The sequence below is a fragment of the Anarrhichthys ocellatus genome, unplaced genomic scaffold (genome assembly GCF_004355925.1).
Source record: "Anarrhichthys ocellatus isolate YVR2014 unplaced genomic scaffold, GSC_Weel_1.0 scaffold17, whole genome shotgun sequence".
NCBI classification, from domain to species: domain Eukaryota; kingdom Metazoa; phylum Chordata; class Actinopteri; order Perciformes; family Anarhichadidae; genus Anarrhichthys; species Anarrhichthys ocellatus.
This window is the reverse complement of record NW_022280047.1, coordinates 8,002,221-8,025,932: the sequence shown is the minus strand read 5'-3', so window position 1 is coordinate 8,025,932 and position 23,712 is coordinate 8,002,221. Positions and strand designations below refer to the sequence as shown.

Below are 23,712 nucleotides of genomic sequence, written 5' to 3'. Positions count from 1 at the left end.
GTACAGTACAGGAACTTTCACATCTGATTAAAACAAAAACAGCCACACACATTCAAAAATGATTTATTCAGATATAGTGACACTTTAAGAATGTACAAAGACACATGACAAGGATCAGCATACTGAAGTTACATAAAAGGCAAACGTTTGCTCTACCAATGCTCTTTAACACTAAGCAGGACAAAGAATCAGTCAGTGCACCCTCACTTGGCCATATCGATCAGACTCTGCAAAGACGTGGGCACCCAAGTCTTCTCTCCTTGCACAAAAACAACCCCTCTGTCTATGTAGATGACAATACGCCCAAAAGTGTACAGCTGTTTGCCCTCATGCCGTTTGGCCACTAAGGGCATAAAGACAATGTTGTTCTCCTCTGCCTTAGTCTGGATAAGATCTTTAAAATTAGTCGGCACACCAGCACTGATGCCTCTGTGAGCCACAGTCTCGGCATCTCTGCGCTCCTGCATCGCTTCGTACTGGAAGTCCTTTCGTCTCTCGGTCTGTGTTAGGTATGCAATATTCTCCCTTGCACCAGGTTGCATATATCCACCTGTGGATATGAAAAATAATGAGTGCTGTAGTACGTGATGTTGCAGCAGAGGAAAAAAATGGCTGCATAATTATAATTTCATAGAGGAATGCTGTTCTATAGGTTTCATATGTTTATTTTCTGAGACTGTGTATTAATACCAACCCATGCCTGAAGACACCGCACGGTTCATGATGTCCAGAGCTTCGTTGAATTTCTCTTTAATGAGCGGCTGTAACAACAAGGCATCACTAAACATGCTTTTCCAGCCCAGGTACCATTTAGTGATTTCTTCATAGTTAGGACTGTTGCTCAACCATGAACACAGGACCTGTAATCACCAAAACACATAACAAAGTCACAAAAACATTTCATAAAATTGACTTTATACAATAATCAAATGGTTAACTGCTTCTTAATCACTTTTCTGTTCTGTGTAAGGATATTCACTGACCTGCAACCACTTGGTAAAGAAGTTTTTGTCCAGCAGGGACACCAGGCTGGAGGGGGACAACATTCCCTCCCAGTCCATCACCCAGTGAAATGGCTCCATCTGCTGCTGGTGAGGGTTGATAACCAGCTCCTCCAGACACAGAGCTGAGGAGGGACACAGAAGCCACCGTATGAAGAAGAGAAACCAGTGGCAAAAAGGAGAGACATGGAAGGAAAAGACTGCAGGGAAAACATTTTCTTCCACTGCAATGCCATACTTAAGGCTGATAAAGACATACCGAGTTTAGGGATGATATTTTTCACCATGAAGGCCTCCCATGCACCTGGGGTGAAAACATCTTTCCAAGGCTGCAGGATGAGGCGTGCTGAAGTGTCGCTGGGATGCCATCGCTGCAAGGCATTGGATAGTTTGCTCCTGATTGGTGGGTACAGAGGCTCTAGACGTGATTGGAGCAGAGGCAGCCAAGGATGGATCCAGGAGTGGATGGGGACTGTGTCAGTTAAAGGGTTCCAGTTATCCACCTATCAAACAGTAAACAGAGATGAATAAAAACACATCGCTTTGTAGAAGGCAATTATCCACAAGTAAATTATGTGAAATGATCAAAACCGTGGGAGTTTCTCTACATCTAAGTAAGTGTGTCTTTAAGTGGAGATGTGTCTTGCCTCTCGCTGTAGCCGGGGTAAGATCAGCTGCTCCATCAGGTGATCCAGGATCCACAGGGGGAGAATAGGAGCCCACACTTCCACGCAGTCCACCATTGGCTCCACTGTACGAGGCTGCCAGCCTGACACACAGGGCCGCATCACTGGGATCCACACTTCCCACAACAGTCTGGAGCGACAAAGACAGGACACACATGTCATCAAAAACAAGCTTTAACACCCAGCCAGCAGAATTAAAGCATGTGAATGTGTGAGCACAGCTTAGTTTGTGTGTGTGTGTAAAATGACCTGTGGTAAGGGTCCATGTTTGAATCTGGGGCACTGCTGTGGAAGTCTCTAGATTCGAGGATTGCTCTCCACTGACCGATGTCTTCCAGACAAAAAGAGCTGTCCTGAAATAGGGAAAGAACAGTCTGAGAAGTGGTAGCTTATCAATGATAAGATGAGTAAGGGATGATTATAAAGTTACCTCAGAAGGAGCTAATTGCAGAAACATACCTTCAGAGGGTCCCAGGAGCGAAGTTTCTCTTTAAGTAATGGCTGAAGAACAGCTACAGCCAAGTCTGCCAATCCCATAGTCTTGTATTCTTCATAATAGTCTGTTTGTAAAGTCTCAAAGATCTGGGCGCACTCCTGAAGACAGAGAAGGAAGGCACCAAAACAATCACCTATATGGATGTAATAACAGAGCAAGGTCTAACAAACTGAGACAGCCTGATAACTGTAGCTGTGTGTCTGTGTGTGTTCACTGTATGTATATGCACCTGCAGGGTGGGGGCCTCCCCAGGTGCCATCTCCCCAGAAGGAAAACGCGCCACCAATGCCAGAACGGCCTCCATTCTCTGAATGGCATCTTGCTCTGCATCCAGTCTGCTCTGCAGCGCTCGTGACTCGTGGCTCAGAGACACAACTACATCCTTTTCATGCTGCAGACGTCTGGCGGACTACAGGAGGCGGGAAATAAGATAGCAAAAGAGACAGCGTGTCAGTATGTAGAAGAAGAAGAAGTAGTAGAGTGGTAATAGAAACATGTAGAAAGTGATTGCCGTAGATATTTGGCAGATATTTTCGGTTCCTTCATACCTGTAATATGTCCTGTTCGGTGAGGTCTATCAGTAGCTGCAGGTTATGTTCGAGTTCAGGAAGAGCAAAGCCAGATCCCTTCTGATCCTGAGTGGAAAGGCTTGGTGGCCCTTCATCTGGAACACTGTGCTTGTTGGACATCTGACTGTAACTGTAATAAACCTTTTGTTCTCTTCCAGTCATATCTATTACCTGAAGATGGGAACAATTATGGGGAAAATAATATTCAGAGACGACGAGAAAATGGCAGCCGACAATTTGCTTACATTCACATTATAATGTCATCCACAGGGGCTTGTACTAAGTGTAAAAGCACAATTAACTTACGTCCCTGATGCTTATTATAACATTATGCCTAATTCAAAAGTGCCCTGATAACATTCCTGTGAGACAGCCGCAAAGGAGTGTTAATTGAAGTCTTTTCAAACATACCTTGACCTGTGCCAACTCTCCAGCGGATGGCACTGTACTGCGCCCTGCCAGCTTGCCTTTGGCCTTCAGCTCGTCCACAGTTCTGTAGGAGTACTTGGGTTTCTTCTTTCCTACAGACCCTGCAGGATCCTTACGCCACTGGCCTAGCTCCTTCTGAAACTCCTACACATTGAGAGTAATGTCAAAACAATGTTGAATGACTCTACAATATCACTTATGCCATTTGATCCAACAGAGGGTGTAGCTGGAAAAAAGAAGAAACTAAATTATTTTTGACAACGCTTTTTTACCTTTTCCTCGTCTTCCTCTGAGTCAACCACAGGGAAATCCTGAAGACTCTGTTGTGTTCGCTCATTGCCATAAGCACCCACTGCTCCCTTGCCTTTACGAAGCTTTGCCTCAATGGGGTTTATAATACCTGCAGTAATAAGAGGGTGCAAAGTTAGAGTATTTTAACTCTGGTCTGATACTCTACTGTAAAAGACACACTTTTTACTAAATGTTTACAACATAGCCTCCTCAGGCCCCCCCACCTTGAGCATTCTTGCCCAGGCCTTTGCCTGGTTGGTAGCCCATTTTCTGCAGAAGTTTCTGTCCGATTCCCTTTGTGTGCTTCTCCCAGTTACCGATGCCTTTACCAGACTGTATGCCACCTGCAAACCTCTGGGACTGGTGACTCCGGAAATTACCCTAGCAAAAAAATAAAATAAATACATATGTCAAAAAATACATATTCTTTGGACAAAATACTGTAAAGGGTAAATAATATAAACTCAACAAAATGTACCATCTGGAGTTTTTTGGGTGCAGTGCCGCGAGGAGGGGGAGGTGCTGAAGGACCCTCATCTTCAGAGTCATCAGAGCCTGCTCCTTCTTCTTCTTTTTGCTGTTGGCGTTTCTCCTCAGCTGCAGCCTTACGCAGACCACCACTCACAAAGTTCACTGGAGCACTGTAGTCTTTAGATCTAGAAAAAAAAACCACAAACAATTTACAATTATGTTACAAAAAAAAACACAGCAGTTGGTGTTCATGTGGACTATTTCTGTTGGAATGACTACAATGGGTCTTGTACTTAAGTCTGTTCCCCTTTGAATAGCATTTCCCCCCTGTTAGATTTGTGTTTCTCCCATTGGGGTGGGGGTTTAGGTTAGGTTATGGTTAGACGTAGTAAAGATAACTGGTTGGGATTAGGGTTGTGGTTGGTTTCAGATTGAGGTACCACAACAGGAGCATTGGGGCAGCAACAAAAATAAACCCATGCCTTACTTCTTGCCTCCAAAGCTAGGCCTCTCATCCTCGTCTGAGTCCTTGTCAGCCCAGATGCCATAGGTGGCCTGGTCCTTGGTCTGCCTGTGTCTGCGGCGGTCTGGATTGAACTCATTGGCCAGGTCCCAGTCTGTCACCTCAAAGCTCTCCACCTCAACACCTTCCTCTTCCTCCTCTCTCCTCCCATACAGATGGGACATGGACATCTCTGGATATCACAAACAAAGTACCAAGACGGTTAAAGTTCTGTAAAAACTCAAAATAATAAGCTGCATCAAGAGGCCATCTCCATGATGAAAGCCACGAGAGGTGGCTGAAAGCTCGCGAATAATTGTTTCGTTAGCTATGATCATGTGTCTCTGGGCCAGATATGAAGTAAACAACAATTAGCTAGCATTTTAAATCAAAGAAAGATACAAACAGCATAATCTCAAATAGCTGGCAAGCTATGAAACACCATTAACGTACTCTTCGTAAACATTCCTTAACAACTAACGTTACATGGATCTTCATATATGAAGGAACAACGTGAAGACAGTATTTACTTACAAAAGCTAACGTTAGCTGACGTAAACGGCGCGCTTTACCGTGAGTGTTGGGCAATTATGTAAAAACTGTTTTCTATAACTCACCCGAAATGTTCGTTATCCCCCTATCCGTAAATTAGCCAAACATTAATTCCTCTGTGTCAGTAATGGAAGTTAAACTAACGTATTATTTTTACGCCATGTTTTACGAATACACAAGTACTTCCGGTTGACGGCGTAACTGCCGGTGTTGCACCAAACGTTGTACCCTGTTTATACCACGAAACAGTGAATCCTTTTTTAACACATATTAACTCATTTCATAGTGGTTAAGTGCTCCGGACAGCTACGTGCCCCCCATCACTACTCGTCTATGGTCTACAGTCCGTTTATTAACTGGTAATTTGACAAACACGGGGATACAAAATTTGGCATGACACCGGAACAGGATATGCTTGTGTTACACTCAAAACAGTCATATTTGATTGGCAGCACTTAAATAAGAACTTTGTAGAAAACAAAAAAAAAAAATCACATGTCTGTTTACGAGGCACCTGTGAAATAGCATAGATGTCGGAAACCGGGGAGGAGTGGCAGGTGGCCAGGCGACGAAAAGGCGCAGCGCGGAAAACAAAATCACTTCAGGTGTCCTCAACATGCAGCCAGGAGGAGCTGGATATCGGGAAAACTGTCAAACGAATCCGAGACACAGTGTAAAAAGTCTAAGTCCAGCTATGCAGCAGTCTTCTGCATTATTATTCATGTTTCATGCGGAGTTCAGTAATTCTGCTTATCCTCCCACTCTGTAGGTCTGAGCTGAGATGCGAGGAATTTTGGCAAGTGTGGAAAGGCGAGTAAGCTGGACAAGTGGAGTTATTACAAAATATTTCGTTTGGCTGTGAAATCATTTAGCTTGCGGCTCAGTGACCCTTTCAGTACTCTTGTGTTCAGCGGCAGGATCCGCAGCCCTATCCAAACCTCCAGAGAACAGGGACACCGAGGGCCCCGCCGACCAGCTGGGGAGCAGCAAAGATGGCAGACTATGTCAACAGCTGGAGTGTGTGTGTTATGGCCTCGGCTCCTTTTCCTCCTGTGTCTCAGCTCGCTTCCAGCTTGCCATGTTGCTGCTGCTGCTGGATGCAGGACAGGTTAGAGGATATTTTTTATCCAATGAGATAACAAACCGTCTACATGAGATCATGTTCATTTTAGGATCTGTGTCTCACTGCCCCCCTCCCTTTAGATCCCACTGAAGGACTGCTCTGTTTATGATCCTGCATTCTCATCTGGAGAGAGGGCTGTTTTGAGAGAGCTGGGTCTGACTGTACTCACAGAGAATGAGGTCAGTTGTTGGCCACTCTTGTTTTTTTTTAAACTTGTCAGCACTGCCAAGTGGATTAACATGCATCAATATATTAGAACCTAACATGACTTATCTCAAGCAAGTTTCAGGTCGCTTGATTTTCTTAGCTTCCTGGCTGCCCGTAAGGTAGGAAATCAGTGCATTCTCTCTACCTGTATTGTGCAGGAGGGGAAGCGTCTGGCGACTAAGCCCACGCTCTTTTACCTGATGCATTGTGGGAAAGCCCTGTACAACAACCTTCTGTGGAAGAACTGGAGTGTGCAATGTCTTCCTCTGATGATACTCATTGGAAACGGCTTCAATGGCATGATGGACAGGTTAGTACAAAACATGAACGAGGGAGATGATGTTTAAGAAACTGGAGGAGAGGAGAGGTGATGTGATGTTTCCTGTCTGTCGTCCCAACAGAACAGTTGGGAGAGAGTTCCAGCGGGACTACAGCTACATTGCTCAGGCAGTGTCTGTGTGTGAGGAGAGACGGCTGCCCTGTCCGTCCCGTCTGATTGACGTCTTCAGTGACACCGCAGTCATCACCTTTCCCACCGGCAGCCTTAACAGACTCCCACAATCCACCTGGGCAGAGCCGCCTGAACCACAGTACCAACACTGCTCTGATCTGGAGATAATTCAGAGGGAAACCCAGAGCTGATACAGGAAATGGACACTTTTAATTTTCTATTGTTTCTATTTGTAAAAGATTTTTTTTTAAATAAATGAGTCCTGCTTCAAATTGAGGATTTAAAATCTTGCAATACTCATGGTAGTTTGTTTTAAGGCCTTATTTGGAAGCAAAAGGGACCGTTGAGCATCTAGAACTGGTTCTGCCTGAAGGACCAGTCTTTGTTTGGCCACGCCTCTCATGCGTTTTGTCCTAATCACTGGCAGACATGCTGTTTGATGAAGAGAGGCAGGGGTTTAAAGATGTGATTGGGCCAGCCTAGTGTCAAGAAAAAGACTGATCGGCTTATGAGCCGTCAGACAAAAAACAAAAGACCATTATTTTGGCCCAAAAGGCACATTGGCCCACTGAGAATGTGCCCGGTCTGCCAGCTGGCTAGTGCAGCCCTGTTCCTCATACTTGCTGGTCAAGCACATCTCTGGATATCCAACACTTTTTCAGTGTTGAAACGTACATTTCGAAATACCCTGAACAAAAAGTTCAACTTTAACCTTGTTTTTATATGATGGTTTTCTAATCTTAGGCAAGGTTGTGACTGTGCAGAATGATGTTTTACCATGGTACACATCAGTGGCTGTCTGGAAGTAAAGAAAACTGCCTATGGTATGTTTTGTAATGTGATTGTTAGTAATGTATACAATATTAGGTGTAGTCATTTAGATTTAGATGAATCTCCAGTTGAGCTGTTCTGGGCACATCAATTGTTTGCAGGTGGTTTGATAGCATCTTACCTTAACACATCATGTTTACATGCAACCACACTATGGGTGCATGTACCCGAAAAAAGCCACATCACTGGTAAACCAGATTAAAAGTTTATTTTTGAAAAAAACAGCACTCAGCAGTACAACCCTCTCCCAGCATCAGCAATAACATCTACAAAACAAATACTCAAAACCTCACTCTCTGCTGCTAGCTTCATATTCATTCTAGGATCCTGGAAGAGTTTTCTATTACAGCAGTTACTTGGAAAAACTTGACTACAACACTGTTTTCCTGTTTTGATATATTTTCACTCTTCAGCTGTCCCATTAGCAGTGACTTTATCTGCTGCTCTGTTCACCGCTGTGTCTTTCCCTCCATTGGCTTTTGAAACAACATCTGCCCAGGTTCCTTTGCTCTTAAGGACTGACGGGCTTACAGCGATGTCACAAGCTCCATTTATGTCATCATTAACCTCATCTGACTCAGACTTCATCGCAGTAACTGTTGCATCAGATCCGATCTCCCCATTGACTGTGTTGCTGTTTGCGTCATTTGGTGTGCTGTCCCTGACCTCTGACTCCCCATTCACTATCTTGACCTCAGCCTCTGAAGCTGCTCCGTCACTGTCTGCTGCGTCTACATCTGTTTTCTCCTCATGCCCGTTCACTTCAGCTGGCTCCACCACATGACCATTAACTGAAGCAGTGGCAGCATTCTTCACCAAGGTCTCTTCCACCATCTGCTCCTGTTGGCCCTCGCTGGTATCCTCCACCGCTACGCTTCCTCCATCCTCTGCTTCCTTCCTGCTTCCTGTTTCTTGATCTGAGCTTTTCTCTTCTCCATTCACAGTCTTTGAGGCGACGAGCTCGTCGGTCACTATGAATCCCAGTTCTTTTGCCACCGCTGCCTTTAGTTCTTTGTGTTTCTTCCTATACTCCTGGAGCCCGTCTCTATGAAAACAATACATTCATGAGTGGCTTCTTACCTAACAGCACACTATTGAAATGCACATACATGTTGCTGCAGCCAGTTGTGTTTGAAAAGGTGATTTGAGATTTTAGTGTACAATTCTCTAGAGTTTCCAGTTTCTTGTACTATGTGTTGGGTTTAAAACACATTTCTTACATTTTTGTAACAGCAATAACAGGTGTGAAATATTCAAATGGCCTTTTTAAAGCATTTTTAAACATGTAGGTAAAAGTTATGCCTCGTTTAGTATTTTAAAGGTTTGATTTTTATTCATAATTTGCTTTTTTGGGGTATAGTTTTCATCATGGAGAAGGTTAGCAACAAAACATCCAGAAGAACCAAAAAAGTATCAAAAATAAAAGTGCAGAATGACAACCTTTCAAAGTGTTATATCTACTGTATCATAATTGATTAGCAATGATAAAGTCACATCACAGATATAGCAGTATTTGTTGGCCGACAGTAACAAGGAAATGCAAAAATATGTCTCAAACAGTATCACTTCCTTACTTCACCAGACAGAACTATTTTATTTTTCAACAGCAACATGTTCGGATGAGCACATATCGTGGTCATAGTTCTTTAAAAAAATGAAAGGAATTAGAATATTTGTTCATGCTAAGTGTTTTTACTATCGACCAATACGTTCATTTAGGATTTTTAAAGATTAGGATATCAGTATCCTCTTAAAAAGTCTAATATTGTTCAAGCTACATTTCAACACAGTGCTTCAAAAAGTTTTAAGCTTGTGAATATTTACCTGTGTGTAATGCTCCTGATCCCGGTCAGCAGAGCCATTTGCTCCAGCTTAGAGTCAGATGTGGGACTTAGACACTGAGGACAGAGAGGATAAGTAAGTAAACACTTTTTTTTTTTATTTTTTTTTTAACTTTACTTTGTACGGTTCAAACAGGTCAATGGTGTCAGAGACCACATGAGCTCCTGGACGTACCTCCACTGTCTGCTCTGTGCAGTCAGCTCCTGCCTGTCTGAGAGAGCGTTCCACCTTCACCGCTTGCTTGGTTATAGTGCACAGGAACTCTTTGCTGCAGCATGACTGAGGGTGATCCTCTCCAAGCTGAGAGAGAAAATAACCGTACGATGACATGCACATGCAACCAATCTCTCTCAAGCGCAGCTCTCACACGCTGATATACTGACCATGGAGGTAAAAGCAGTGAGAGCCTCTTTCTCATGGCTCATAGCACTTCTGTAGTCTCCCTTGCTGCACATCCACTGGGCCAACAGGTGCCGACTGCACGGACAAGAAACCAAAGAGGGAAATTGTGAGGATGTTAGGAAATAGGGACAAAATAGATTAACTTCATTTTTCTTTTTTTTTTTACAAAATATGAGTGCTATAAATGGCGTCTTACTTGAGAGCGGTGTGCAGATGTGAGGGACCGAAGAAGGAGGTGTTGAGTCTGAGGGCGTTCTCTAAGAACTTACCTGTCTGGTCTCCAGTCAGCACCAACCCAAGACAGCCCTGCAAGAAAACAATGAGAGTGTTGCCATTGTCGAAAAAGTAAAAATTGTTTATAAAGATGTTGTGGAAATCCTTTTTTGGGTGCTTGTCGTAACCTACATCCAGTGTTGCAGTGTAAGGATGGTCCTCTCCATGGACTGTTAGCATTAGCAGGCGAGCTCTGAGGAGACACTTCTGGGCCAGGGCAGTCTCCCCTCCAGCAAACACATACACACCCAACAGGGCCTACACATAACAACAAAATGATAATAATCACACTCTACACATATGGCATAAAACCCCTACAGAAATGTGTAGTAATGGACCCAGGGGTACAGTTAGGATACATCTATCTCACAGTGACCAGTGGTTCTATTTCCAGTAGCGGTACGTGTGGATGAACAATGTGTAGCTATACTCACATATTGGTGGATAGTGTTTGGATGGTCAAAGCCAAGCACTCTCTCACTGATGACCACTGCTTTCAGCTGGACGATGCGAGCCTTGGGAGCACAGAAAGTCACAGCAATGACACAACATAATAGCCAGCTGTCTATCAATGTCTATCAATGATTACAATCACTTCATTACCTCCTGAAATTGACACAGACAGTTCGGCCTTTCCCTTGGTTGCATTATGTCGCTGCAACATGTGTATATGTAGCTGTAACAACTTGTGGTGCAGTGAGCCTACCTCAGCTGCCTTGCCCTGCACGAAGGCCACCTTGGCCAACAGACTGTGGCAGTAACAGGCCTCAATGTGCAGGTTGTCACACACCCTACCAAACAAGTAGGATGCTTCTTTCAGGTGTTCATGGGCCTGATCCAGCAGACCTGCAGTTGGGAAGTACACAATAACGTTGCACTTTTCATTCAGATTTTGTTCTAAAACAGACATTGAGCACAAAGATTACAGATACATGAATCTGCAGAAAAATGACCCGGCCTTATTGACCCACCCTTCTTCATGAAGTTCTGTGCAGCTTGATATGCTTTTGAAGCATCCACAGTTGGCATGCAAATGTGTTTGACAATAGGGAAGATGTTGAGGATGTCGTCTGGACCAATGGGAGCTTTATTTTGGTTGTCAAGGACGTAGTCTCTCAGTCTCAACTGGTGAAGACACAGAAATAACAAACATACTTTCCCCTGTAATTATACAGTACCTCTGGAATTTAGCAATTTAATCTCATTATAGCATTATTAATATATGTGTGTTTCAGTTGTGACCGATGTCTGTTACCTGTACTCCAGTCTTTAAACAGAACTCTCTGAGCAGAGAGATCTTCTGAAGGCCGTAGTGCTCCACCAGGTGGTTCGGACCAGAGCTGTCGCAAATAAAAAGTACAGTTATTCTAACACTGAATCTGAGCCATTGTGTAACTAACAAACACGGGGAGAGACAAACAAATGCTGTGTCCTCACCCAAGGCTGTCAGAGATGTTATATGTTTCAGCAGCATTCTGGCAGATCAGGTTCCACAGCTCGGCCCCTGCGAGCATGCTCCAGGGCGTACTTTCAGAGACCCCGGCCCCGGCTCCGGCTCCGGCCCCGGCTCCGGCTCCGGCCCCGGCCCCGGCTCCGGCCCCGGCCCCGGCCCCGGTTCCGGCCCCGGTTCCGGCCCCTCGACCACGGCGCCTTGACTTCTTCTTAGTCTCATCCCCAACAGGTGCGGGTGTGAAGTCAGGAACTAACAGGCAGCACAGAAAGTGACTGACAGCTGCAGAGAGGCTAGGCACATCCACACCCTGCAAAGACATAACCGAAGTTATTCGTTCAGTATTTCTGCTGCAGTTTAAATTCTTCAGTTCAGTCTTTCAGTGTTTTTTCTGTGTGGACACACACCTGCACCTCGCTTTGAGGTGTGCAACATAAGAATGAAAAGGAATGTACAGAATACTGTAAAGTACCTGGAGGAAACTGTTGAACACTCTTCTTGTGGAGCGGGTGAAAATTTCCCCGATGACCAATCTCTGGTTTAGAAGAAGAGAGGAGTGTTAGTCTTGATGATGTAACTGTGCTTTCTAAGTTTGACTATTTTGCAAATCACACACACCATTATATGCCTCAGGCCCTCCTTGTGTTCTGATTGGCTGATGGTCGTTATTACATGGCCCAGATATCTGAGGTTGATGCCTCTATGGTGTAGCGCCTGTTTTAGAGAGACTCCATCCATTGGTGCCTCATTGCATTGTAGGCAAAACTCCACCTGCACACACACAAATACAGACAAATTGTGAGTTGGTTGCATGTTTTGCTGTACATATAAAATGCTCATATTGTAGTACTGTATGTAAACACTTACGAAGGCTGGAATCTGATGTGTGATGATGAAAGCAGCAGCTTCCCTCAGTAACCTCTCCTGCAGCTTCGTTGACTTACTTTCACCAGGAGGGAAGGATACTTCTAAACACAAAACACAAGACGCATGCCATATTTTGTTCCAGCAAAAAGATATGACTGTGTGCGTTAGTGTGTGTAGTTTCTCATGGTACCTGGAGAGAAGACGCTTGGGTTAAAGAGCATCTCAAAGATGATGTTGCTGACTGAGCCCACTTCTTTACAAGCAGCTTGTACTGCCTCAGTGGCTCGAGAATCACCTGCAAGCATATGAACACTTGTCAAGTAAATACAGGATATATAATGGACAAAGTTCTCTATATGTTAACTTTAACTTTAATTTCCTTTCAGTGAGTTAGTTATCTACTAAAACACATCTTACAAGCTGTTGCACATTCTTCAAAGCCTCCATTCTCGTCCAACGTCTCCCTGACACGCTGAGTGAACTGGTAATGTCTTAACAAAGCAAAAAGCAAAACTTCAACTTGTTGTTAAAACTTTTAAAACTGAGTTCAAAGTGTTTTTATTTCATGTATAACTCACTTGTGCTGGGTGAAGGCCTGCACCAGCTCTGGCCTCAGTCGACAGAGTCCGTGAGGGAAGCTCCTTGGAAGCCCAGAATCTGATCGATAATTCTCTGGCCAACCTTCTTTTACACAACCCTTCTTCTCCTCATCCTCTTCACAGGTTTTATTACTCTCCTCTTCTTCATTGACTGTCTGGCCTTCTGTCTCCACCTCTGGGCAGAAGTTGGCATCAGCTGGGAAGATCCTGAACACATCCAGTATGTAGAACCTCCCATCAGCGCCCAACAGTCCCTGAGCGTCCACTGAGGTGAACAGCGGTACCTTGTGATCGTTGGGCCCCACAACAACATGTCTCTGGAGAGAGAGAGATTTGGCAGCCATGGCCAAGAGCTCTAGGAGCCGTCTGCGTTGGGGGGACTCTTGGTGTCCTGCAGTTACCCCGTACAGCAAGCCTCTATAGAGCAAAAGAAGAAGACAATTAGCAGATTAAAAACACAAAAATGTCTGCCTCACTGTGTGACATCACTACCACTGTGGATTGGTGAATAATGGGTCCACTACCTTGAGGCGGGAGTAGTTGGCTGGTCCTGCTCTGAGCCCTCCAACCCAGGGGCCAGAGCCTGAGCAGACAGACGCACTCCTCTGTAGTCTACAATGGCTGTAGGTAGAGTGTGCAGCCCCTGCAGCCCCACAATGTTACTGTAGGCCTGTACTCCTTTAAGCTCCAGCCTCTGAGCAGCCCTGCAAGTAGAAGATGGGGAAACATTTGGATAATCTGTGAGAAAATCAATGTCATTCTGAAAGTGAAACAAAACCTCCTTTAATCCTTTGCAGGCATATAACAACATATACAATTGAGAGCAAGTGGCTTTACATCTATAGTACCTCGTCATTGAACATGTGTTTTGCTCTCACCTGCGACCCCTGTCCCCTCCAAACATTGCGTTTGCTGCCCCTTGGCTCATGAACAGGCCGCCCAACAGGAAAGCTGGGTCATCAGGGTTTCCATTCACTGGCTCCACAAAGCCATCTACAACAGTTTCTGCCCCCTGCATCACAACCCTAACAAATGCACCGTTAACCTGAACAAAACAAAAATGAAGATTAGAGGGGGAGAAGCTGAAATCAGGTGATAAGAGTCCTGTTATAAGAGAACTGTTTTTCTTGGTTACCTGGAGCAGAGCTCTGTCCCGCTGCAGCCTCTCCTCCAGGCTGCCATGTGGAAGATCTCTGGCAGCTTGCAACTCCTCATTCCAGTCTGGAGCCTACACATATCACATATAGTTACACATACTATCACTGCCACCAGCACGCTACCCTATAAGTAGCAACAAACAATTGTGTGCTGTGTTGTAAATAACCTGTGTTGCTGACTGTTCATCCACTCCCAGTCGGCTGAAGGTGTTTTTATGAGTGCGAGAGGCGCAGGAAGGCCCGAGCCAGCTCAGTGTGTGGTAAGGAGTGGGCATCCCCTCTACTGGAGGTAACTGAGACCTGAAGGAAGAAACGTTGACATTATCAGTCACTATGATCATTTAATGATTTGAATTTGAAGCCCCACTGTTTCTGGATTCTGGCAAACTACTGTAGTATTCATGCTCCCTTAATGTATAGGTAGTAATGTTACCTGTTTTTTAACGTGGTCAAAGTTTGTTTGAAGGCAGGGCTGATGTGACAGAGCAGGTCGGTGAAACTGTGACAAACTGGGGAAGACTGTGCGGGACGAGGATCAAATACTTCTTCTGTAGATCTGAGATGAAGATAATTGAAAATAATTGATAACTAAACTGAAACATTCATGTAGTTAAAGTTCAATTATTTACACATTAGTTTATTCAAACATAATGGAAATAAGACAGCTAGGCCCATCATTAGCCTTTTTATACATTTTCTACTATAAGTTATTGCAGCCATGAAACGGAAATAAAAATATCTTTACCTATTGAGGAAGAACCCTTTAGGACAGGAAGTGATCTCACACCGCCGTCCCTCCATTGTCACCACAGTGATGTACAGGAAGTCTCCCTGCAGCTTCCTGTGTCCTGGAGCCGGGTTCCAACAGCTGAGAGACAAGTCTTTCAGGTAGCTGGGGGACTGATGAGACGGATATAAAGTCACAGAGAATCAGTGTGCCTGTATGACTGAGGCCTGGCCTAGTGTGAAACAAGATTCCAGGTGATTACGTACCTCTGGTTGGGAGCTGTGTGGTAGCAGGGCCATGAGTGGTCTCTCTGAGGAACCAGGGAGGAGGTACTCAGGGGGCGCTCCATCCTGGTTGGTTGTTTCTGTTTTTGTGTTGCTTAAAGAGCGTTTTAGGCTCTTTCCATTCGGTAAGCTGGAGTCTGCACAGGTAACGAAAGGAGATCTTCAGTATGAGCTTGTTTGTCAATTGTTGTTTCTTTGAATTACCCTTTTGTCTAAGTGTACAGTGTGTGTACCTGGTGTTTGTGTGAGTGTCTCCAGTATGCTTGGTGAGCGTCCTTCTCTCAGTGCATCCTGAGGTCCAGATGCCCTCAGCAGCTCAAGCACACGAGCCAGATGGTGTCTGGCTGAGCGGGCGGTGTAGGGTTCTGGAAAGACACACAGCTGTATTATAGAGATTGCACTGGCCTTCATGAAACTGTGGACGCTCTTCTTAAACAGCGATAATGCACAGGACAAATACTCTGCTCTAGGTTGTCATGACATAAAATTAATTAAAGGATTTTTATATGTATGTTATGTTAGGTACCAATTTATCAATGGTGCATACTCATACAAGAGTCTGACAGGATATATACTGCACATAACAGATTGGCTGCAGAATATGTTGCAGTATTTTAACAGCTAGCTGGTGAGAGACTGAATAATTGGTTGGCACACACTTGTTATCTCTGCAACTATAAACCTTGTTATGATGACTCAGATAAGGTGAGTCAGCTTTACATTGAGGTGAGAGAGACTTCAGTGTGTGTGAAATGGAAAGGGTGATGGGTGTGATGAAAACGTGGACTGGATTATTCCATTCAATTCTATAATTAATTATTACACCATAAATGACCCGAGATATGTAGAAACATAGGTGCACATGTGAGAGAGTATAAAACTATATTGTTAAAAGGCCAGACAAACAACTTATAGAGTATTATTAGATTATTATTAAAAAGCTAAAACTGCCTAAAGATTCAAACAATTGTGTCAAAACTCATTATGAAGATATTGAATAAATTCTAAACACAATTATCCTATTCAAATACATGCAAGACAAAACTGTACTGACATCTGAGTTATTAAAGAAAAGCATGCTAAACATGTAGATTGACCATGAAGCTGAACTAAAAGAGAGGGCTCTCAAAGAAACCCACCTTCCACCAGGCGAAGGATGGCTCCTGGTTTAAGGCCCTTAAGGCTTTGCAGTTCTGCAAGGGGATCCAGAGTCGTACCAGCGAGTGCCAGCGAAAAGTTGGTACGTGGACACACCTCATCCCTCGAAAGCAGAGTCATTACTGCATCTTGAACAAGCCAAAATCCATGGACCTACAAAGACACGTGGTTCAACACAGCAAGTAATGCCCAAATATAGATTATGCCTGCCAATAAAAACTGTTAGTTTCCATCTTGTTATTTACAAATTAGTGAACACTAGGGATCAGAGAGGAAACAACAGTGTGGCTTTGTACCTGCAGCTCAAATGGCTCTACTCCGGCTCCCTGGATCTTCACAGGGAACAATGTGTCATCGTGTTGCTTAATGTCAACGGCATCCTTTCCACCAATCAGGCTCATTACATCTGCTTGAAGAAGACACAAAACTAACTAAGGATAAAGAGCACTGCACTGGACAAGCAAATAGGTTTTCTAGTTGTCCTGCCTTCTGCTCAGTATATGCTGGGATAGTTCCCAGCTCACTGTAGCTGCTGTAGAAAACGCATGAATAAATGAGAATGGTTTCTTGTTGAGAATCAAACAAGAACATTAATCTCTAAAATTATTATGAATTGGAGTGAAGAGTCTGTGTGTGTGAGAGTGCCTCAGGGCGACAGTAAAATTATGCAAGTAACTGTAAGAGGAAGGGAAAGTGGGGTGTGTCTGCTTTTTTACTCACAGAACCAGAGGGAGGGCAGGTCCCAGCGTGTGCAGTAACTTACAATGTGACTAAACCTGTTGCTTTTGACTCCTAGCCTTCATGTCACCACAGGGAGATGGGACAACCACCACACCCAGTGCTGACATGAGGAGACAACAGAATGCTAAGTCTCATATATTAATAAACCTAAAACTTGGCAGTAGAGCCAGCTTGCGTTCATGGATGCGTGCACATGTTATACATACAACACCGTTGGCATGTTTTTTTTGCACTCATCTCTGAAGATTTGTGTTCATTCTACAGTAAATCCCCAGCTCTTGCTGTCAATCTGGGACTACTTTTCCACTGGAGACCACCCAAAAAATAGCTTCCCTGTTCACGATTGGCTGGAAGAAGGTCCCTCCTCTCTGCAGGATTGGATGAGCCTCTTTTGTATTTGGATTGCTGTCTTACTACAACCGAAAACAGCATTTTTTTCAGCCCTGCCGAGCACTTATTTCTGAGGTTAGCTTGTACCATGAACCAGTGATTCTCAAAGTAGGGTCTGGGGACCCCCAGGGATCCATGGCACTTTGCCAGGGTGTCCGTAAAAAGTTTGCAGATTTATTATCTTATAATTATCAGTATATACAAAATTAATACATCTATTTTTACAAAGGGCTTCATATGTCAATAAATTATATTTTGATCTTTCAATCTATAATAGTTCATAGAACAGAATATAAAAAAGAAAGAGGCTAAATCAAATTATTCCAAGGGACATAGGTGAGGGGGTCCCGTGTATATTCTCTATCTGGGAAGGGGTCTTTGGCTGAAAAAAAATTGAGAACGTCTGCCATAAACTAAACAAGCTGAAAGAATTCCTAATCTATATGTAATATAGTCATGTTAAATTAAATTAAGCTGTAAATCCAGCTGTGCCCAAAGATTCAAAGAGTCAAGGCAATCCCACCTGAAGACGGGCAAACACTGACTCTTCCTAAATTCAATCATTTTGTCTTGTGAAGGCGGAGAGGCAGGAGTTCAAAGAAAGGCAGTTAGGAATGTGGCAATGGGAGAAGCAATTATGAGGTAGATAGGGTGGTTGAGAAATATATGGGAGTGTTTTTTTACAGGATAAACAGCTGTGTACAGAGATTTTAATACAAGCTAATCTTTGTCTTCTTTGTCCTTAAAGGATCATAACTGAGATTTTGGTGTCTAGGGATTTCAGGTTGATCTCAGCATGCGTCTGTGTGTATACATTAACCATAAAACTTTACAGTGCGGAGCAGATTGAAAAGTTGGTGAAAGAATAGCAGCAGCCATGTTCAGAGCAGCAGTGCAGTGCTAAATCTCCCACCCTCCTTACATTCTCCAGCGGGGGACGCACCATGAAAAAGGGAAGAAGAGGGAAGTGTAACAACAAGTCAGACACATAGACATAGGAACAGAAAAGAAAAACACATTACAGGGTTTCCTCACCAGCCTTGGCCTGATTTCTTCCTCCTTTCTTCACTTTGTCCTTCATGGCTGCGAGTTATAGTTTTTCCTGAGCTTTCCTCTTGTGCTTTTCCTTCTCTGTGCTGGAAGCTGCTTCCCCTCAAAGTCTTGCTTCAAACTGCTGAAGGAATGCACAAGAGAGGGAGAAGAATCGTGCAGCTGGATAGTTAAGAGAGCCCAGCAGAGTGAAAGTAAATGGCTGTCTGTTCAGGATTGTGACTCTTGCCCCTCTTTGCAAGGACAATTCGTTCAAGCTTATCTGTTCTCTCTGAGTGAAAAAGCCACACCCTCTTATTGCTCCACACAGGCTCATTACTCTTCACCTCTCTCACATTTTGTTGGACTGGGTGTGTCTATGCAACCACACAACTTTTGACAAAAAGTACCTCATGTTACAAATGTCACAAGGTTCATTCAGGGAATTTATGTATCCATGGTTTCATGGAAACAGAGGGATACAAACCGCACATATTACTGCAATCCAAGGTAATGAATTCTTTATTAGTGAATCCTCTTTATCTTAGACTCACATGAGACAGCAAACTGAAAATACAACCACAGTAAACCTGCCAAAAATGGGTGTGTCGATCTCTCAAGATATGATTGTAAGAAGCCTACGCTGTCACATATCACACATACCTGGGCATATCTCACTTCAAAGCAATCGTTAACATTTCTGCGTTAGGCTGAGCAGGTGATCTGTTTAGTATGGCAATAATGCCATGTTGTATTGATTGACACTCCAAAATAACATCTAGGCTTACAGTATGTTAGGCGGCATTCCCTAGTTCTATTCCACCTCTCAGCTGAATATTAACCCAAACATTCTAAGTGTTTGACATAATAGTACTGCAGTGGAATTGTTTTTATATAAAAATCCTCATTCTGACTATCACCAACATAAAATCTGCTGTATCATTGGTAAAAAAAAAAGTGTATATATATATATATATATATATATATATAGTTGGGGCTATAACAATGTATGTCCTGCACCTCAAAAAAACCATCCCATTTACTGAATTTAAAGAAAAGTTATAAATTATTTTTGCCTTCAACTACATGGGTTACGTACGAACTTTGTACGCCTCCTGAGTTCTCAGCAGAATAAAACCAATAATTAAAATCATTACACAACAGCTTCATATTTGGGGGCGGTGGCCTGGTGACGCTATGTTGCTTCATGTCGCCTTCACTTGTTCCTTGTAAATTTGCATTTTATGCAGGAATATTTGTTTATTTTGTACTATACGGGATGTTTTCAGAGACTGTGTTTGATTCAGAGGTTGGGAGACTCATAACTACTTTGTGTTACAGCGGAATACTGATCTGTAGGAAATGTAGGATTTTATTATTGTATACAAAAGCCGGACATTGGACCCAGGACGCTGTGTTTCAGCCGTATTTCACTATCTTATCATCACACTTTGAACACTCGGGCTCCACAGAAAACACTGTCATTAATGACGTCATTGTTTTAAACCGTTATTTGTCCGTTAGTCTGGTCGTTTGCGTCAATGCAGTCTGAGCTCGTAATACTGATTTCCGAAAACACTGTAACCAGCTGTCGTTTGACAGGAGACTGTCCTTGGCTAGCCGAGCTAGACTGAGCTAAACAACGAATACAAACCCTCCGCGTTCACTGTCGGTGAGTTTGAGTCGACCGTTGTCTGTTGCTAGTCCTAAAACGTTCACAACACCAACAGGATGTGAAGACGGAGAACCTAAAACCGGAGTCCGGGAGCTCATCCTAACTCAGCTAGCTAACATATCTAGCATGATCCTCTACCAACCTCTCGGATGGGATTGTGACACATAACGAGAACTATGCGTTAGCATTAGTTTTGTTCAAGACAGTATCAAGAAACCCTTAAGTGCTAACTCAACGTCAGTTAACGTTAATGTTGTGATGGTGTTTTAATCCTCTGTTTTGCTCTCATTTGGTTGTGTGCAGCTGAGTTCATTACAGGCTCGTGTGTGTGTGTGTGTGTGTGTGTGGCTCCCTACCCCCTCAGGTAAGAGCTGAGGTCTGGGATCAGGTCTTGGGCTGATGTCAGACAGTCCTGGTGCAGAGGGGGGTCTATCTCAGGCTGCCCCAAACATCAACACCCGAGACCTGTTTGACAACCCCACTCAGACTGTGGCAACAGAGAACAGGCCTGAGGATCAGGTGAGGGTGCGTGTGGGATTTTTTGAATGTAACTGTGTTGTTTGTCAAAGTCTGTTTCCTGTTGCTCCATGATTAGGGTTTAGGTAAAGTTATGGTTAAGCACGGAAGATATTGGAATTAGTTTTGGTTTTAAATTTAGGTAAGAGATAACACACATGGATGGGAAACTGACGTTAACACAGACACACAGATCTTGTGCATATTTTTTAGTGTTATGGTCTTTTTTCATAACAAAAAGATAATAAGGAATTGTTATTATGAAAAATATATTGGAGAAATTGACAATGAATCATTGATGTTCATTGTCTCAAGAAGAATTTAGAAATCTATGGTGCTGTACAGAAAATGGATCCAGTCTGACCTGTCAGAGTTATCATCATTTTGCAGTACACTGTCCATAGGTTATCTACTACATTAAAGATCATTTAAAGTCATATCATCATTTCTCATTGATCAGCTGGAGGTGCATAGAAGGCTACTTGTGCCCTAGTTGTTGATTAAAGTACACTCTCAATGTGTTATCTCTAATAATCTATTTTCAGTCCTTGGACTAGGTTGAGCTGTGATCAGGGAAAGCCTAAGAGGTTTAAGCTATAATATTTGACAGAAGCAACATACAATGACACCTTGTATAGTTTCAACACCATGCAAGTGATCAAATACTCTGTCACAACAGTTGTGTTAGAGATATAAATCACTCTTTTCAGATGGAAACAAGTGCAAGTGTTCAGAGCTAATATCAATGTGTCTGCCAGTCAATAGATGTGCCTGGATGGAGTATCATGAATCTCTTTCCTGAAGTTTGCTAAAGGAACTTAGCCTTTGTTTTGCATTTAAAAAAAAACCCAAATATCCAGCATATAGTCTGTAATCTTAAGGCTGGCAGTGCAAACAGGAAGGTATTACTTGTAAGGAGATTTTATTTTTAGGAAGGGTGCTCCATTCACAGTTTACTCTAAATCTTATTTCATATCTTGACACCTCAGATTGCTGATTTGGCAGTTGTGTGTAATGTGGGTGTTTGTTGTGCCGAGCAGTGGCAGGCTCTCTCTTTCAGCACACTAAAACAGGAGCAGTGAAGTACCAGATGTTGTACTGGTGGCATTGTTTGTGAATGTAAGATATTCAGTGGAAAAAGGTTGTTTACCAGCTGTAGTTGGATCAGTTGTGGAAAGAAGAAGAGACAAGAGACATCTTGTAGAGGGGGATAGAATAAAACAGGGCTTTGTGCTGCTGGCCAAGGGGAAGCCTGATCCTTTCCTATCCCAATTGTCCTTTGCTTTGTCTCATGGTCTCAAGTTCCTCGATAGGAGCTCCGACTTCTATATTGTCTTATTCTGGGACAGCGGTGAACGGGTGTATACCCAGGTGTACTGCATATAGCAGGCATTTGCTTTTTTAACTGAGCATTACTGCTGACAAGAAGAAGAAATATTGATTGAACATCATTTTTCTCCAGGTGTCGCCTGCAGTGGATGAGGCCTCCCCTTCTTCCACGTCCTCCTTTGAGATGGTGGACACGGAGTCGGTCCCTGCTCCTTATCAAGAAGTGCAGCCTCACTGGTTCTTCTGTCGACGGGCCGATGGTAACACCTCCTGGCTTCCTTTCAGCAGAGAAGACTCTGACAAGCTAGACAGGGCCTGCCACGCTGGTAAGCATGTGTATATACTTTACATGTACATTATATGCTGTACGCTATTTATAAAGGTGTGTGTAATTAGGTATGTGGAACTATAAACAGCCGTGAGAAGATACAATGTCAAAACATTACTGTTGCCAACACTTGCCTGGTGCCCAGTAGGACGCTTTACTCTCTTGGCAGGACATGCTCAGAGTTACAAGCGGATTAACAGCGAGTTTTAAGGTTTCAGGCTCATTATGCTTCATCGACAGTACCTTTGTTGTATACAGCCGCTTTTCAGGGGGGTAATGTATGGGGGCTATTTTCTTTAACACATTGAATATCTCCTGTTCATTGATAATCACACGCCTTCCCCACATCCATGTACTGTGCAGTGGGAGACCGGGAGGATGATGTGGTGATAGCTGTGGAGGGAGAGCGGTATGACGTACATGTCAAGGAGAGGAAGCGCTACGCTGTGTACTGGGAGCAAGGCCCCACTGAAGTACGCCGCTGTACCTGGTTCTATAAAGGAGACAAAGACACCAGGTTCATGCCTTACTCCGAGGACGTCAGCAAGAGGCTGGAGGTAGTCTGACACAGACCCTGAACCCCCCCCCCCCCACTACACTGCTCATTGCTGCAACTTCTATCTTTATTCTCTTCCCTAACTTTGCCTGTTCCTCACTAACTCTTCTCCTCTGTTTGTCTTGGATTCCTTCCCCTCTCCTCTCATTTTTCAGGACGCCTATATGATAGCGGTGACCTTGGACGAATGGAAAAGTAAAGTGGAATTTCCCAACGGAGAGTCTGTCATCTTACACAATCCGAAGGTCAGGCCGGTTTTTAATGTACATCACTATGTGCCCTATAATTAAATAGATGATAAAGTCACACAATGGTTTTTCTAGTTTGTTTAAAATCAGGTACATTGTTTCCTTCTAATAATCATCTTCTCCTTCACTTTCATGCTCCTCTCTCAGCTTATAATGCAGTATCAGCCAATAGCATTGCAGGATGAGTGGGCGTCCTCCCCCTCGGAGCAGGGACGGCCTCGCACAGTCAAGAGGGGAGTGAACAACATCTCTGTAGAAATACCTGATGGTATGTGTGTGTCTATGTGTGTACCAGTGAGAAATATACTAGAATATACGCTCATTTAACAAAGTATTACCCGCAGTTTAGACGTATTTCTGTGTGTTTTCTCAGGTGAACCTGAAAAGGTGGACCACCTTGTCTTTATGGTCCATGGCATCGGCCCTGCGTGCGACTTGCGCTTCAGATCCATCATACAGTGCGGTAGGTGTGAGTTTTGTGTCTGTGTGTGTGTGTGTATATATATATATATATATATATGCACCACACATA

At 43.6% G+C, this 23,712-nt stretch overlaps 4 protein-coding genes across 6 annotated transcripts in view; 2 read left to right on the top strand and 2 right to left on the bottom strand.

The window, feature by feature from the left end:
* Positions 1–47: 47 nt before the first annotated feature.
* tfip11 (tuftelin interacting protein 11) lies at positions 48–5,767 on the bottom strand. 2 transcript variants are annotated; one of them, XM_031856249.1, is made up of 15 exons: positions 5,512–5,767; positions 4,431–4,638; positions 3,951–4,128; positions 3,697–3,853; positions 3,454–3,581; positions 3,164–3,325; positions 2,732–2,923; positions 2,413–2,592; positions 2,147–2,281; positions 1,937–2,040; positions 1,649–1,817; positions 1,261–1,504; positions 984–1,126; positions 695–860; positions 48–550 (listed from the first exon to the last, which is right to left on the bottom strand). In XM_031856249.1, exons 2-15 carry the CDS (start codon positions 4,634–4,636, stop codon positions 204–206), a joined length of 2,511 nt encoding a protein of 836 aa, XP_031712109.1. In that variant the 5' UTR covers positions 4,637–4,638; positions 5,512–5,767; the 3' UTR covers positions 48–203. The 2 variants fall into 2 exon arrangements, with proteins under 2 accessions (XP_031712109.1, XP_031712108.1); XM_031856248.1 differs by lacking the exon at positions 5,512–5,767 and adding an exon at positions 5,063–5,181.
* srrd (SRR1 domain containing) lies at positions 5,418–9,129 on the top strand. The gene is made up of 6 exons (XM_031856252.1): positions 5,418–5,670; positions 5,767–5,807; positions 5,909–6,105; positions 6,201–6,299; positions 6,486–6,637; positions 6,729–9,129. Exons 1-6 carry the CDS (start codon positions 5,528–5,530, stop codon positions 6,967–6,969), a joined length of 873 nt encoding a protein of 290 aa, XP_031712112.1. The 5' UTR covers positions 5,418–5,527; the 3' UTR covers positions 6,970–9,129.
* Positions 7,803–18,846, bottom strand: LOC116388412 (clustered mitochondria protein homolog). Of its 2 annotated transcripts, none has more exons than XM_031856245.1 (28): positions 18,535–18,846; positions 16,665–16,777; positions 16,350–16,521; positions 15,444–15,575; positions 15,193–15,347; positions 14,945–15,099; positions 14,633–14,755; positions 14,367–14,499; positions 14,178–14,270; positions 13,921–14,087; positions 13,567–13,746; positions 13,022–13,459; positions 12,861–12,934; positions 12,634–12,738; positions 12,444–12,544; positions 12,195–12,347; positions 12,049–12,111; positions 11,564–11,886; positions 11,382–11,466; positions 11,098–11,251; positions 10,833–10,972; positions 10,561–10,641; positions 10,259–10,384; positions 10,050–10,159; positions 9,835–9,928; positions 9,626–9,751; positions 9,434–9,507; positions 7,803–8,654 (listed from the first exon to the last, which is right to left on the bottom strand). In XM_031856245.1, exons 1-28 carry the CDS (start codon positions 18,578–18,580, stop codon positions 8,012–8,014), a joined length of 4,359 nt encoding a protein of 1,452 aa, XP_031712105.1. In that variant the 5' UTR covers positions 18,581–18,846; the 3' UTR covers positions 7,803–8,011. The 2 variants fall into 2 exon arrangements, with proteins under 2 accessions (XP_031712105.1, XP_031712107.1); XM_031856247.1 differs by having other exon boundaries at positions 16,665–16,774.
* Positions 18,847–19,808: 962 nt separating this feature from the next.
* The window catches only part of LOC116388648 (phospholipase DDHD2-like), a 22,758-nt gene continuing 18,854 nt past the window's right edge, over positions 19,809–23,712 (top strand). Inside the window, exons 1-6 of the mRNA XM_031856693.1 lie at positions 19,809–20,722; positions 22,182–22,374; positions 22,740–22,933; positions 23,088–23,177; positions 23,328–23,448; positions 23,554–23,664. Of these exons, the coding sequence (XP_031712553.1) occupies positions 20,603–20,722; positions 22,182–22,374; positions 22,740–22,933; positions 23,088–23,177; positions 23,328–23,448; positions 23,554–23,664 (829 nt within the window). The 5' untranslated portion in view covers positions 19,809–20,602. The remainder of the gene's footprint in view (positions 20,723–22,181; positions 22,375–22,739; positions 22,934–23,087; positions 23,178–23,327; positions 23,449–23,553; positions 23,665–23,712) is intronic.